This window comes from Pocillopora damicornis, chromosome 8 (genome assembly GCF_964200805.1).
Source record: "Pocillopora damicornis chromosome 8, jaPocDami1.2, whole genome shotgun sequence".
Lineage (NCBI taxonomy): Eukaryota > Metazoa > Cnidaria > Anthozoa > Scleractinia > Pocilloporidae > Pocillopora > Pocillopora damicornis.
In genome coordinates this window covers 16,871,491-16,887,649 of record NC_142677.1, presented here as the reverse complement: position 1 = coordinate 16,887,649, position 16,159 = coordinate 16,871,491, and the positions used below count along the sequence as shown (strand labels likewise).

The 16,159-nt window shown below is 35.2% G+C and overlaps 2 protein-coding genes and 1 long non-coding RNA gene across 4 annotated transcripts; 1 reads left to right on the top strand and 2 right to left on the bottom strand.

The window, feature by feature from the left end:
- The first annotated feature begins 544 nt into the window (after positions 1 to 544).
- LOC113672010 (uncharacterized) lies at positions 545 to 10,608 on the top strand. Its single transcript, XM_027188281.2, has 12 exons — positions 545 to 763; positions 1,849 to 2,134; positions 2,855 to 3,080; positions 3,340 to 3,566; positions 4,161 to 4,388; positions 5,095 to 5,268; positions 6,146 to 6,383; positions 6,832 to 6,959; positions 7,336 to 7,453; positions 7,833 to 7,901; positions 8,822 to 8,893; positions 9,433 to 10,608. The coding sequence occupies exons 2-12, from the start codon at positions 1,877 to 1,879 to the stop codon at positions 9,789 to 9,791; spliced, it is 2,097 nt and encodes a 698-aa protein (XP_027044082.2). The 5' UTR covers positions 545 to 763; positions 1,849 to 1,876; the 3' UTR covers positions 9,792 to 10,608.
- On the bottom strand, positions 2,043 to 4,278 carry LOC113672014 (uncharacterized). Of its 2 annotated transcripts, none has more exons than XR_016179292.1 (3): positions 4,140 to 4,278; positions 3,886 to 3,961; positions 2,043 to 2,169 (listed from the first exon to the last, which is right to left on the bottom strand). It is a non-coding gene; the product is annotated as an uncharacterized LOC113672014 (long non-coding RNA). The 2 variants fall into 2 exon arrangements; XR_003446293.2 differs by having other exon boundaries at positions 4,136 to 4,268.
- A 717-nt stretch (positions 10,609 to 11,325) lies between the features above and the next one.
- On the bottom strand, positions 11,326 to 16,034 carry LOC113672013 (ATP synthase subunit O, mitochondrial). Its single transcript, XM_027188284.2, has 7 exons — positions 15,822 to 16,034; positions 15,669 to 15,719; positions 14,600 to 14,783; positions 14,038 to 14,097; positions 13,481 to 13,593; positions 11,989 to 12,075; positions 11,326 to 11,511 (listed from the first exon to the last, which is right to left on the bottom strand). The coding sequence occupies exons 1-7, from the start codon at positions 15,870 to 15,872 to the stop codon at positions 11,398 to 11,400; spliced, it is 660 nt and encodes a 219-aa protein (XP_027044085.1). The 5' UTR covers positions 15,873 to 16,034; the 3' UTR covers positions 11,326 to 11,397.
- Between the last annotated feature and the right edge of the window lie 125 nt (positions 16,035 to 16,159).

The window sequence follows — 16,159 nt, the reverse complement described above, 5'->3', positions numbered from 1 at the left end:
AGCTCAGGAAAATGAGTCAGCAGAGGTTAACGAAGAGTGACGAGAAGGTTGCTATTGAAAGCCCTGAAATACTCCGTTTAAAAAAAAGAAAAATGCGTTTTACTGTTTCTTTCTCCATGCACAAAGTTACTTCTTGCGTGACTGCTACTGGGTAACCCATCGGGTCACGTTTAGCAACTTTCCTAAAAATATATACCTAAATGCATAAAAACTGCTTTTAAATCAATTGCAGTTTCATAATGAACTCGTGATAAAGTAGTGACTCATTCCATCTCGAACTGATTTGTGGTAATGAGTTTGGAACCATACGCAAAACTTGGGGAATCCCCTGCGTTAAGTTTGTGCGGAAATTGATACGCACCTCTCTAAAGAAGATATTTTTCTCGTCATTGTAAACCTCCACGAAGTTTCGTATCATTAAAAAAGACTGGATTTAAATTTTCACTTCCACGGAATGCATCTTTAATTTAGGCGAGAGCATTACTTGTTGTTCTTCTTAATTCCGAGATCCTCCCAGAAAGAGGAGTCCGGAATAAATTCCGTCACATGAGAGATCATATGACTCCTTGTGAATGGCGTAGTAATCTTGTAATGCAATACATCTTCCTGTCTTTCTACGAAGAATCATAATAATAGCATTACCGCGTGGTATAAAGTTTCATTACATTAGACAATACTTCATCAATCGTGTGTATCGAATCAAGAGGGAAAACTACTCAGCGCAGTGCGCTAAGCAAGATTTTCCAGCGGGTCAACTTTTAAGGTGAGAATACTGTGCAGACGAATTTTGATTTAATGGGATCAAGATTTGTGCAACATTTTCGTTTTGTAGAATTGCGTGCTCTATTGACATCTTTTCTCCACAAACTATCCCACAGCCCTTCTTCTTAAGTAAAATCTTCGTTTAAAAGTCCAGTCAAAGGTTTGTTAAAATGGAAAGCACATCCAAATAATCCGTGGTGAATTTTTAAGTGGACCCCTTGATTATTAATTATGATGCAATTTTCGATGCTTGGCCTCGGCCATCAAACACATGCTATTGTCCATTTACCATAAGTTTCAGTTTCCTGCGATGAAAAAGGGTCAATCTTTATTTTAAGAGAAATTCGCAAAGCAGACGGTTTCTCCTCTGTTGCACTAAAACGACTAGTTCAGTAGCATTTCCATAATACATTGTCATTGCGGGGCTAGTCCAAATCTAGTAGTCCATCGGGGTAGTCCATGGACTTAGGGTCTGTGTTTTGTTCATCACCCAAGAAATCGAAGGGAACGTATTTAAACCGATATCCGAAGTTGACTACGTAAGCAAAATTTTGAAGCTGACCGATATGGATAGACGAATGCGCAGTTATTTGCTTCCGCTTTCCACAATTATGCCGCAGATACGTTTGTCGAGTTCGTTATGGACCCATTTTCCAAAAGCGACCGGTTATCGAACATGATAATGGAAATAGTGGAAAGAGATCATTGCGATGTTTATTTTTTTTCTTCCTAATCAATTTTTCTCCCTCACATTTTATCTCTTTACCTCCAAACCGGAAAAAAAAATAACATTTTCCTATTAAATTACTTATTCATACTCAAATCGTCCTTTAAAAGTTGGAAGCGATTGTGACTAGGCTTCCACAAGTTGCAAAGTGCAACAAATTGCACATTTAACATGAGGAGCGATGAGCTCTAGTGTTGTTCAAAATTAACGTACTAAATTAATCATACAGTCAACAAGGCCTCCTATATTTCCCCTCTGCATAGTAAAAAATACATATATTACTCCATCCTCCTCTGTACAATGTAACTGGTACCATCCTTAGTTATCAGTAGAGATAAAGTGAAGTGTGTTATCAACAGATAGTGTCTTCAAGAAAGAGGTGTGACAATGGGAAGTTGCTGCTGCACTGCACCACAGCACCAACCTCCTGAACATCGGAACAAGCCACTGGTACGAATGTGTTCATCAGGAAATCACTTTCCCAACTTTGCTGATATTGGAGATAAAATTGTCCTTTTTGTTGATTTTGGCAAAAATTTTAAGCCACTCACTCGCAGAAATCAGGATCATTCTTTAGGTGGGGCTACTGCAGGACCACAGTGGCCTGATCAGCGTCACCATGGTGAGGAGGATACACAATATGAGGTGAGACTTAAGAAGTCTTTGTCAAACCTGGTGTTCTAGAGTTAACAAAAATTTTACTACATGTTGAAGGTGGTCTTCCAATAAAATTCTAGTCATTAATATACCCACAAGGACAAAACCTAAAACACCCAACCAACAGGCAGTAATCGTCCAACAGCCTCTTTAGTAGGATGACATCCAAATGGTATTTTATGACCCCATAGACTATGATACCTTTTCTACCATAAACCATTACTTTCTATGACATGAGTGCAACATTTAAGGTTGAAAAGTGATTTCATTTCTTTTTTTATGATTAAAAGCTGAAGATTTCTATTGGGTGTTGGTTAATAAAAGCAAGACACAAGTCAGCTGTCATGCATGGAAATCAAGAGAAAATAATTATTTCCTATTTTTAGTTTAAATCTACTACTCATTCAAAACCTAACAAGAAGGCAGGTTTATGTTTTTATCATATTATTTTACATTAACTCAGTGGTAGACTACACACTTAAATCACTATCCATTGACATATTTAATCTGATTTGTGAAAAAATGGTCTAGGCTTAATTCCTCCACATTAACCCACCTAGGATGAGCCAGCCTGTTTTATCTTAGGCACCCCACCTTCATGTATCATTATTATCATCAGCAATATTATAACCATGATAACTTTGTTATTTTAGAATTTGTAGCTTCCCCTGCTCACTGGTAAACTGATTCTTAAAATTTTTGTTGCAGATAAAGTTTGCAGGACTCCAAGCTTTCTTGAAAAGGATAAAACCAAAAGAGGAAAATTGTACAAGTTACCGCTCAGAAGTAAAACTTTTAATGACAGATGACATTCTAAGAGAGCCTGGTGGGTTGGTGAAATTTACTATACCATACTGTGACAGTGAGGGTCGGTATTTGGGCGTAGTTACTGAACAAGATCATGAATATGATGCCAGTCACAGAGTCTACAATCGTAAGTACCCATCAGCTATCAAAAAACTTTGGCTGTTATTATAAGTATAGTGATGAGGTGTGGAGGAATTTGTTTTCTGAAATTGACAATGAATGTAATTCTCCTTGTTCCTATTACTATCCAGCTACTTTGACCTCGAAAGATGAAAGAAGAAGTGTAGATTTCAGCCATCACAGCTACTATTTGTGTAGCACATGGCAACTACTTTTGCAATTAATGGGTAGAACATACAAAAAACTGTAAATTATGAAATTTTCAGATCCAATATGGGATGAATTAATAGTACATAATGGGGAAATAAGAGATGATATTCAGTGTCGTACATCAACAAGACTGGTTGAAGGGACATATGGTTCCATGGCACGACATAGAGCCAGAGAATCTGCAGTTATAGAGGGACCAATGGATCAAGAAGATGCTGGAGCTGAAACAAGTGGTAGTTCAGAGCATTTAAGTGCAACACATGAACTGGACCCTCTGCTAGGGGTAAATATCAGAACTTCTCTGTATGTGGAGAAAGATGTTTGTTGTCTTGTCACCAGCGAGGGAGAAAGAAAAAATTCTGAGTTCCCATAAAGAATTGAACCTCAGACCTTCAGATTCCGTGCTCCAATACTTTACCACTGAGCCACAGAGACTCTTCAGTGAGTGAGGTCTATCACAAAGTTCATATGACATGCGTCCTGCATACTGCTAGGATCAGCAATGTCAATAGCGTCATGTTTGTAAATAGAATAGGAAAAATTGGTCTCTCCTATTCTATTTTTTGCATTGTGCCTCACAATTGTTTTCTTTAGATATTTACCTGACAATAAGTCTTGCAGATTCTTTTGACATTTAAGTGACCAAAACATCTTGCTCTTAATTTTACATCAGTGATCCTGCAGAAAAGAAAACTTACTGAATTGATTACGTCATCATCTTCTTTCTCTTTCTCTTTTGTCTAGTTCATATACCTCAACCATATTTCATGATTGAAAATGTCATATCAATAAGAGAGTTACAGATCAATTTAAGATCAAGTCAGTATAAAAACAGTATATCTTTAAACTTACTTACAGATCTCCTTTGTTTTCATAGCAACCACCACGTGCCAAACGTTACTGGCCAGATTCCTGGGAGATGTCTTGTTGGCGGCCTTGCTGTGATCCAATCCTGCGTTCAGAAAACTGGTTCACAAGATTTTTGGCTATGTTCTTTGTGGCACCATTGACCAATGTAACTGGTTTAAGTCTGTACTATCAACTGTACCTTGTTGAAATATTTCACCTAAGATTTAAAACAAAGCTTGGACACTATTTATTCATGGTAGGTTTGAAAAAAGTATAGTGTCTTGCATTAGATTAATATGGACTTGTCCTACAGACTCCAACAATATGTAGTGCCCTTCCTCTTTTCATCAACTGGTAAATGTGGAATGGCTCTAGCTTACTTTGATTGTAATTCTAGGTTTGGTTTAATTGTAGCTGTAATTATGGTTATCACATACACTCTAATTATGAATACACGGTAATCACACTACCAAAATTCTGGCGTAAATAATTCTGTGTAATTTAAGACCCAGTATTGACCAGTATGAATTGAGCACCTCTGTTTTTGTTGTTTTTTCCAAGAAGTCAAGGCCAGTATTATTTTCCACAAGCTTGTGGAGAAATCAAGATTAGGTCTTTACATGCCCAAATCATGGGCGCATGGTTGCTACTCACCCAATTTTTATGGCTACATGGTTATCATTTAATCAATAGACCATGTGTCACTTTGCAAACAACAGAAACTGTATGATCACAAAGGCAGCAAAGGAAATTAAGCATTTTCCTAGTGGGATCCATTGAACTGAACTTCTTGTATTTTTTTCTAAGTTCCTGGTGTTAGGTTACTAAGCATCACCTATCCAAGAGGTCTTAAAGGGAGTTAACATTGTTTTGGCAAGGTTTTCAGGTTTTAAGTTGTGTATAACTTTCAATGAGCCCATTTAAAAAGAGTGACATTTCTGTTCATACCTTTTTTCTCCTAGCCACTGATTGTTATGATGATGCTATGTTTCTTCGCCCAGTGGAGATTTGATCATGACTGCTACACATTAGCCAACACTGAAGTGCTTGTTTGGAATGGAGCTGCTGTCTTTGCTTTCTTTCTTCTCTTCTGGTATTGTTTGTGGGGTCTTATCCAAAGAACACCTTGTATGGGGGTATGTAGTCTTCATAAAATTCATTAACCCTTTAACTCCCATGACTCACCAAGATATAATTTTTGCTTACAATATTAAAAGTATCAAACCAACAAGTGATGAGAATAAAAAAAAAATATCAATTAAGGGATTAAGAGTCAATCCAATATCAAATTCTCCAAACTAACATCATAAAAATCATATGGCAGACTGTAAAAAGAATACTTGATGAGATCCTTGAAGTGATAGAATTAAACCTTCACAAGAGAATATCAACAATTGATATTCTCTTGGACTTCGATGTAAATGAAATTCAATGTTAGGGTTATTCATTAATCTAAAGATGCCAAAGTGTTGACCTTTTTTTGGAGTTCTTAAACTAGGCTTGATTTTGCAGCCCTCACATGTTAGGTCTTTGCTCCTTTGTTCCTCCCCAATAGGAAGAGCATGGACACCATACAGCTTCTGGTTCTCAAGTGTTAACCCTAAACCATTGAGAGTGACTAGCATCTAATTTCTCCTTACAATATAACCACTGAATCACACATTAATGTGATGAGAACAGAGGAAATTAACTTAAGAAACTCTTGATTCTTAGACAAATCCTCCTTTTCAGCACCTTAGTTAATGTACAGAGTACAGTGTGGAGAACATGAATACCAATGTTACAGTGTTAAAGGTTAGCCCAACTGGCACTGTGACTGGAAGCATCATGCCTCATTTAATTTATAATCATAAATCTCAGGGGCAAGATCATTTTAAAAATCCATCAGGAATCACAAAACTTCTGTCATTGTATGTGTTGCATTAATTTTTTAACCACATTTATACCATTGTCTAAATCCCTCTTAATTTCCCCTACCAAAATAATAATTTTCCTTTAATTTGCTCTTTTTAGTTTTTCATGATTGTGCCTTTGGCTGTCATGTACATTCTTGCAAACATCACTTTTCAAATGGCTGTGAAGAATTCTGCACTGCAGAGCTTGAACTGTGAAACTTGTTGGAATCATACAAATCACCTGTCAAACCATGTGAAATACTATAATGCATTCAATCTGATGCACTGGTACTTCAATCCTGTCTTGTGGACACTTGTTTTGTGCCTCTGTCAAGCAATCAGTCATAGCTTTGAACGTAAGTAGCATAATTACTTAGGTAGCCAGAGAATAGGCCACCATCAGTGCTCATAGCATGTCGAGTAGCAAATCATTTTAATCCCAGCCCTCCTTCTCTTGTCAGCTTTTACATCACTTATTGCTGCCCCAGTCATGCCACAGCACCAGTTAGAGCTTGCTCACTAGCTGTAATTTGTTGTGTGGTAGGCCTAATTTGGTAGACTTCACTATTTCATTCAAACTATTCTTGAAATAATTAAAACAAACAAGCTGTCAGTTTGAAATTGAGAAAGTGCTTGAAACCTCTGTACCCTCTCACAAAGAAATATGAGAGGGTGAATGAGAGCAACCTGAAACAGTCATAAATTGGGTAGCAAACTTATCACATTTGGAAAGCTTCAATAATGAAGTATTATTCCCACTGATAACTAGTCAATTTTTAAAAGTTTGAAATCAACTCCTTACAGCCAAGATTCCACCACGTGTTAATCAGACCAACCACTGGATGAGTTGTGATATAATATGTAAGACTTATGGTTTTCCCAAGACGTTATTGATTTTCATGGCACAAGCTATCTTCGGAACCATTGATGAGGTAATCACACTTGGATTATGTTGTTGCAATTTGTTTGGTGAGGTGATACCCAGCAGAAAAAATGTAATTATTTTTGACAATTCTCAGGCCAACAGAGGCAAACGCTAGCTGAGCATAAAGTGTGAGTCAGGTTTAAGAGGAGGAGTGCAAAAAAAAAAAAAAATTAAACCCTGTTTGTCTCCATTCGTCTGAAAATTGTAAACAAATTTCACCTGTTCTGCAGGCTAGTAAGCTGGTAGTAACTTGACACAGTGACCCAGCCAACTGAATTGAAACCCAACCTTACATCCCACATTCAAGTGCATTCAGGGCCATTAAGCCTTTATTTCTCACTCTAATTTCTCTAATTTTTTAACCGGGTGTACTTTTCTAACAGCTTCTGGCATCACCAAGGCTTCTTCCCCTATTGATCCTACGAATTTGTTTCACTCTTGGATATAGTCCAAAGGAATGGAAAGTATTGAAGATATTGGTTAAAAAGTCATTACAATATGGTAAGTATTTGTTATCAAGTGTGGAAAGTAAGTGCTGTAGTAAAGAGACTCAACAGTTTATTTGAAAAATTTCAAATTTTGAGTCTTAATTTGGCTACCCTCATTTATGCTCAGTGGCAGATTGAGAGGAAGGGTTCAGCCAGGAGATTTGGATTCCCCTCCCATCATGCCTTCCTGAAACAAAAATTCTCAGACTGACAAGATCAAATATTAATTCTCAACGAACTGTGAACCCATGGGTGAGGAGGGAGGGGGAGAGGTCAAAATTCATTGATTTATCCCAACCCATAAATCTCATCTTGACTCAAAATTGATCATGTGATCAATGTGACCAATGTGACTAATAAATATAAATGATAGGTTATTCTGACCTCAACAGGGGACCCAGCATTGGATTACATTGGCACAGGTGGGGCTGATTATCTTCCCAAAGATTCAGTGATACCTGGTAGGTATACAATATATGTGTGACAACAAAAACAGCTGAAAAGTTTTCTACTTACTCAAATGTTGCCTTTTGACATCAATGAAATGTCAAACTGAAACATGGTGAGAATAATGACAAAGAGAAACATAATCTAAACTAGAAAATAACTATTTTTGGAAAATGCTACAGTAACAACCAAAGCTTTTTCTTAAAATATAAGAGGTGATGTACAGAGTACTTCTCACAAATAACATTTCCTTTATTGTACAAAATACCAACAAACAATCCAGTCAGCTTCACACCCTTGAAGACATCAAGTCTCTCTTTCCTTGACCATACATGTACCCTCACGTTTACAGAGCTCCACAAAAATGAAAAAGTTAAATGCATAACTGATAAAGGTTAACAAACTGCCTTTGTGAATTTTGGATAACTAGGCTTTTGAGCAACTAAAGTAACTCAAGTTGATTGTCAACTACATGTTTCACTGGTCTGCCAAAACAGCACAAGACGATTTCTTTGAAAACTTACAAGTAACTACAAGAAACTCTACTTCTTTGGCAACACCAAATGACAAAATTGGTACCCTTAACTAATTAAACACAGTGACTTATAAATTAGCTGAGATAAAGACAAACTTTTACATTCATAATCACTCCACAACTACAAGAAAGTTTCTCGTAGGTCGTCTTGCCAGAGGTTAGCATGAATGGTTCTTCACCTTTTCCTATCTATAGACAATTCCTTAAAAGGAATTAAAATACATCAAAGATGTACTTTACAGTTTAATTAGAGTAAAGTTATATGGTTTACATGTACATTTCTTCTCAAAATTTTAATAAGACAAGTTCTCTATCTGGTCTCCACTAATAGAATATGCGTTGCATAATGTCTTTTGTTTTTTCCCCTAAATCACTTGTTTTTTCTTTAACTTTTTGCAGAAGTCTCACTATCTACAACTGGTACAAGTGGTGAAGCTCTGGAGAACAATTATAACATTGGTTACAACATAAGTAAGAATGAGTTATTTAAAGTAAATCATTAGAATAAGAACAAAACTGTTGAAGTTCATTTAACAATCAAGAAGTGTAGTGTATTTGCTGGAAAATCATGCACTGGAAGGCTTTATCCCCATAGTAATTTAACTGTGAGTTTGAAATTGAGACAGAGACAATGTCTGAAGGTAAATAAGGGCTGAAAAAAACTCCATCATTTGGTTAGCCACCTTCCTCACTAAACAGTACAAACTCTTACCCTGGGAATAGCAGCCTAGCATAAAAAAAACCCTTACAATTCTTCATACCAACTTGTGTAAGCACTAAATGTACTATGGTAAATATAACTGGGAAAAAAAATTTTTACCATACAATTTACACTTTCTCTAGTTTTTAAATATGAGAATGCTACTGCTAGTCAATTTTCAACAAACTATAAGATTTCTTTTTGTCGTAAATTTTAAGAAACTGATCCTTTACTGTGCTCTTACAATGAAATACAATGTAATAGAAATGACAGTATCAATAAATTTGTACTTGTTTAATTCTTGTAACAGGAAAACTTAAGAAAACCTTACAAGAGATGGAGTCCACACTTACTGACAGTCAACGCAAAATACTAACTGACCCCCGCACAATCCGTTACTGTGATGATGACTGGCTAAAACACTACATCGTGTTGAGGCACTATGTTGCAAAATATGAGCTACAAGTGCATGCATATGGCCCATTTCGATCAGGCAAAGAAAACAAGGAAGCTTTGCATGATGATGTACGAATGGACAGAGACTTTCCCCTTGCTAAGCACAGCAGCTTTAGAAATTTCTTGCAACAGGTTCGTTTTCACCTCTGGTTGATGGAAGATGAGTTCATAACTAAAAGAGCTATATCTGCTTGTTGTGCTAAGGAAATTTAGTTGATCATTACACATTGAGTCTGATCATACTTTGGTATGGTACATGAACAGTGTTTTAGTTCACTTTTATAGGGGATTTCCTCATAAATGTCTGCTTTAATTCTTTTAACTGATAGTTACAGTATGTTTTTAACCAATAAAATATAATTTGGTCAACAATTTTAACCAATCATCTTTCTTCAACCCAATTAATTCGATGCAATTGAAAAAAAAATTCCTGGAACCCCTTTATTTTTATGCTGGTTGTGGATCTGGACCAATCAAATTTGATGAAAATGTTACCTATTGTGACCATAAAAATAGAAAGAAATAATGAGCAAAAATTTTAATTAGATGCTGCAAGAATGCAGTGCTCTAAACTAGCTCCATTTCCTTAGTTGGACTCCACATTCTCAAACACTAAGAGAAGGTTTCCTAGTTTTAAAAGGTTTGAAAAACTTTCTTCTCCCATTTTGAGTTCATTGTAACTTAAGAATGCAACTATGGTCTAAACAGTAAGAGAACTGCAACTTAGAGAAATGCAATGGAGTTTAAATTTTAACCCTTTTGTGATATAAAAGAGAATTTTATAACTTGTAAATAATCAAATGAAAGAAAAGTTTGTCTTTGCAAGACAGAAGTAGACCACATTTGTGAAATGGAGCATATGCATCCTTAATTGTGTGTGGCAACTATCTGTCACAAGTTTTAAATCATTTCAGATATTTTAAAAATAGAATGTTAAATACAATTTTACAAAGCAATACATAGTGCTTGGCATTTGAATAACATTGTATTTTTATTGTGTAATTTTAAAAAATAAACAATGTTCTTAGTAGTTGCTCATTCTTATCAGTTCTTAATAACATGTGTGCCTTAAAACTGACAAAACACATGGAAAAGTGGTATGCATTTGATAAATAGAGGACAAAATCCCCTACCTTTACATGGCCCTTAACAGTCACAAAATATTAAAATTTTTATGTGGGGAGTGAGATATAATTTTCATAGAGAATATATGGGGTGTGGTGGATAGTTAAACCTTTTTAACTGATGAATATAGAATTTGCCAGACTCTTGGTGACGGCTTCAGCAAGTGAGTAGTCGCTATTTACTGTTAAGTTAAGGAAGGTGCACATTAACATCAGGTTTTAATCAGGTGTGAAAAAATACAACTGCACAACATTTTCAAATATAAAAAAAGATAATGTAAAAGAAACTTTATTGTATGCATTTTATCAGGACATCCTAGTTACTGAATCAAACCCCCTCCCTCTCCCACCCCCATGCATAATCTTACTGATATTGCCAACCAATTCTTTTAAAAAAACCACGCTTGAGCACTGAAATTAGACAATTTGATCCCAAAGTAAATTCTTATAATTAATCAACAGAAGAATTTCTCATCCATTTATTTCCCAATGAGGAAAATCACACTTGGGGGTAAATGTATTCTTGAGCGTTAAAAAGATTCTCAACATTCATATATATTCAACTACACTACATCCAAAGAGCAGATATTCCACAACTTATTAAATCATTACAATCAAATTAATTTTTAGTCATCAAACAATTGAACCTTTATTGAACAACTTGGGAAATCTCAGAACTTACAACTCCAAAAATATTAGACACTTTCTCGCAGTGAATTTGTGATATTCTTTATCTTTGTGGCCATGGACATGTCTATGCGTTTGTCACCGATTTCCACAACCATTCCTCCAATCACTGAAGGGTCGATCTATAGGAGGTAACAAGTTAACATTAGCAGACCCCTGAGCAAGCTCTAAATGTTACAGTGATCTTATCCGTGTGGCAATTTTAGCCTTAGTCCATAAGCTTAAAGTCATGCTCTTAAATGAAAAACAGGATGCCTGAAGACATCTCTTTGGTCAAAAAGTCCACTTTAAATTAGGTTATGTTTGTAGTGACCCAGAAGGGCAAATATTAAATGTTGTTGGTTATAATGCTACCTCAAAAACAATATTGACTAACTTTATATATCCTCTCAAGCTTTCCCCCAGCCAGCCAGCCACCTCCCCCCCCCCCCCCCCAACCCTCTCTCTCTCTTACAAGCTCCAGTAACTCTTAAGAGTGTCTGGAGGAAAGTAAGCCAAAAAAGTGCTAAATGGAGAGATTACAGCAAGTGCGCACTAGAAATGTAGTATAAAAGACCACTCTACTAGGATGAAAAGAAAGCCAGTGGTGGTTTACTCACCTTAGTTTCAATCTTAAGAGTTTCATTCTTTTGTACAAAACCTTTCAATGCTGCTTGCAACTCTTTCAATTGAGAAGAATCCAATTCCTGAGAAAGCAAAGCAGTTATCACATGTACATATTACTTGTAAGATCTAAGTGCTTGATAGTTATTTTTCATGTAATTTGTATTTATTTATTACATTCTTTTCTTTTCATACCTCCTTGTTAGTGTTTTTGTTAACCCTTTAACTCCCAAGATCCAATTGTTAATTCTCCCCTTTAGCTGCTACACATTTCTTTGTTAATAAGTTACAAGAATTTGGTGTTAGATTAAGATAGCAACTCCGATCAGATAAGTTTGGGTATTGGATGAATAGTGAACAGATATTATAGGGAGAAGTTCCATGATAATCACTTTTGGGGGTTAAAGGGTTAAGTTTGTTAGCATTTGTCTTCGTCAGTTACACTTTTTTGCATGTTTATCATACCCCAAGTTATTTTGCAGTCCTCTTGTGTTAAAAGCCAGTTTGTTTTAAACATAATCCCTTTTCAAGTCAGTTTACTTAAGGTCTTGCTTGGTATAATTCTGTTATTAGAAGTCGATTTTTTACAATTATATATTGAGCCTTATCAGTGTAAGGACAATGTATTTTTTTCCTATGGATTCATTTTTTGTTTCTCGTTTGTTTATCTTAATTAGTTAACTTGACTCTTATTTATGTTTTTACTGCTGCGATCCAAAAAACAGTATTAATTTAAGTTGGAAGAAAACCAAAAAAAGAAAGACATTCCGTAATTCCTTCACTAGAATAAAATGTACATTCAAGTAATGTACAGCTCTTGGAACTAAAAGATGAAGTCATTACTCAAATTCAACTTCATGAGTGTTACTTCTGTAACACTCACATGTACAGATGCTCAACACTATACTGAACACACTTCCCAATATTCATTATAACTGCAATTCATACAAAAAACAGGGGAGACTTAACTGACCACAGATGTAATAGTTACAAAGATGTAATACATGTGTAAATTTGTGTGTACTCAAAAATTAATTTCAAGATATGAAATAACCATTGCAGTGATAAACTATAAATCAAACCCATGAATGGGTTCTGAGTAAAACCTTACACACAAACTACACATCAAATTTATCTTGTCATGATAATGGAACATGAGAAACTGATCAGGAGCAGGAACTCATTTGGTATAAATCATCAAGTTTATCTTCCCTCAACTCTGTACACAATATCAATCAAGCACTGAAATTGTAAAATAAAAGTTGAAGGTTTCACACTTCCCTAATTGAAAGATAATGGGCTTTAGGATATGGAGAGAAAGACTGTAAAAGTACAAAGAAACACTATACTGGTACTTTGTAGGAACTCCCTTCGTAGTAACTCTGCATTAAAAACAAATACACTTGTAGGGGATTACATGTCATAATATTGCTTTGTAATAATAATATAGCAGGTAATCAAATATACTTCTGAAGAACTAAAACAAACCTTGGCAGTTGTTATGGAACACAACACTTCACCTCTGGCTGCACTCATAAGTTTGCCAAATGCAGAAACTACATTATGGACTAAACCAAGGCGGTTGTTTTCTGCCAATATTGCTGTAAAAAGAAACCCAAAACAAGAGTGTTATAGGATTTACTAATGCAAATACTTGCTTCACAAACACTTGCTTACACGTATGTCTCAATATAACTAGCATTTTTACAGCTATGCTGTAATTTTGTACAATTAAGGGAATTAATACTGTAATTTTTTTTATTTTGGGTGTGGTCTTTATGCTGGTATTGTAATTAAGTAATTTTTTGTGTAATTTCTTGTAGTATTGTAGCATTTTAGTAATGTAGTATACTAGCATTTTAGTCATGTAGTATTGTAATCTTGTAATTTTGCAAAATAAAAAATTAAAAAGAAAAAAACATAATACATGTATTCTAACCCTCAAGCTAGAAGTAAACATGGGAGATCTAAAAGCAACAATTAATGCAATTTCACTTAAGAGGATAACATGAAGGAATAGGAAATTTAAAAACAAGAAAACTCACCAAAAAGGTTCACTGTAATATCAGTATATTTTTGTGATTTCAACACATCAGTAAGAAGTGCTAAAGGAAGAAAGTCAGAGTCAAAGTCAAATTAAGACTAACCATTATATATCAGTGAAAAATGACAATCTTCTTTAGCTTCTTTAAACTAATAAAAAAATTCTAAAACATCAAAACTTAAAAAAATTGTACTGGTTGTCAAACTCGCCAATCAAGGTTTTAACAGTAAAGAATTCAGATTACATGTTCTTTCTTTTTTTGTCAAGCAACAAATAGGCAAGTGTAAAGTTGGTACCAGTATGAACTTGTCTAACTACATTGCAAAACAGGAAACAATAATGAAAAGAGGCCAAATGACCTTTTCAACACATTAAACAGTTCATTTCTCAGAGTTAAATTCCCTGATATCACACATAGGTTTAAAAGCAAATTTTAGGAAGAAATCTACCCTTTTTAAATTGATATGACTCTTTGCTAACAAGACCAAATAGTGTTTACTTTGAGTTAAGACTGGACTGTATAAACTGATACCATTGATACAGATTAGCATGTCAACCCTTACATTGTTTCTTGTACTTGTCTAAAGTTGGATTTGCAAGATATTCAGAGAGTTTTTCATTTGTACTTATAAGCTCATCGACATTCAGTAATTCACTCTCAACCTTCTCCAAATGCTTTTGTTTAGCTGCAGCAGAGTACAAAGCATGTGCATAGCGGCCTTCTACACCAAACACTTGTATAGGAGGCTGTAAGAGAAACAAATTGTATTTTACAATGATCAAAATTTATACAGGACAACAATACTATTATATTTCTAAATCTTACATTTCTACTGGTTTGAGAGGGGAACAGAGAAAAGATGCAAGTTAATTTCCAAGACATCATTGTGTTAAAATTCAGGCATATTATTCATTAAGGATTACCTATCCAGATTGAGTCCCTCATTTCACAATCAGTTCTTTAAGTCAAAATATTCTACATATTAGTTTGGATGCCTGGTGATTTCAGGGTTTGGGTGCTATCATGTCACTCTTGACCTCAGTCTCAAATGATCATTGGTGGTAATGGTGACACTTCAAATCTCATAAAGTTCTCCATTAGTACAGATTGCTAGAGTTTCAACAAGCAAGTAAATTTAACATCTACTGCTACACTGTTATGACTTTTCTGAATGACTGGTTATTTCTTTCCCCCTGCACTATAATCATTTTCAAGTTTGATCAGCCACAAAGTGATACAAATTGACCTTTCTCACAGAGCCAAATTACTGTATTTGTTTTTATCTTAAGAAAACACGAATCCCATGCACATCATTAATTTTACCCATTACTTTTAGTCTTATATTAAAGATTTAAAACAACACAAAATGCAAACCACGAAAAAGCTTCACGATACTTCGTCATCTAAATCAGTCTAAATCTTAAGAATATCTACGAAGTCAAGTAAAAAGAAGCACGTAATATACTATCGTAAATAACGATTCAACCACAAATTATGTAAACAGATCATCGTTTTACGGGGGCTGTGTTCATTTCAAATTAGTAATACTCAGTTTTTTGTCAAGAAATTCACTACTCAGAACCAACAGAAGCTTGTAAACATATATGAACATATAGTACTAGTAAATTTACCTTAGCGGCTAGCTCAGCACATCGGGCAGACGAGACACTCAGACTTCGAGCCTGTCATAGACCAAGGACGAAATAATTTTGTCAAAAAAGAAAACAATATGAGATTCATATGACGAACAACAATTTTGACGGTTCGTTGTCCACTTTACTCACCAAGAATGGCACACTTTCTAACATGCGACAGCCTCTCAACATAGCCGCCATGTTGGTTGATTAGAGTAAATCTCCCGGATGAATTTCTAGTGCCCAGTGAACTCGCGCAAAGTTATCTCCAACTTACATACAAAGAGGGCGACGTACACGATCATGTACTTTGTACTTCTTTAATTCTGAAAGCTGTTTTCTTCCTTTGTTTCCACTTAAATCGTCAGAAAACAGGGCTCACAGCTTAACATGACGTAGCAATTATTTGTGACTGGCCTTGTTGGATTGAAAAATTTGAGAATATTGCATATGAATGTAAAAGTCAGTTTACGCGATAGGAAAAAACT

Coding starts and splice junctions, on each gene's coding strand:
- LOC113672010 (XM_027188281.2), top strand. CDS start 1,877: ATGGGAAGTTGCTGCTGCACTGCACCACAGCACCAACCTCCTGAACAT. Junction 5,269..6,145: donor AAAGAACACCTTGTATGGGG/GTATGTAGTCTT, acceptor TGCTCTTTTTAG/TTTTTCATGATTGTGCCTTT. Junction 7,454..7,832: donor TAAAAAGTCATTACAATATG/GTAAGTATTTGT, acceptor TGACCTCAACAG/GGGACCCAGCATTGGATTAC.
- LOC113672013 (XM_027188284.2), bottom strand. CDS start 15,872: ATGGCGGCTATGTTGAGAGGCTGTCGCATGTTAGAAAGTGTGCCATTC. Junction 14,784..15,668: donor GTGCTGAGCTAGCCGCTAAG/GTAAATTTACTA, acceptor TTTCTCTTACAG/CCTCCTATACAAGTGTTTGG. Junction 11,512..11,988: donor CTCTTAAGATTGAAACTAAG/GTGAGTAAACCA, acceptor TACCTCCTATAG/ATCGACCCTTCAGTGATTGG.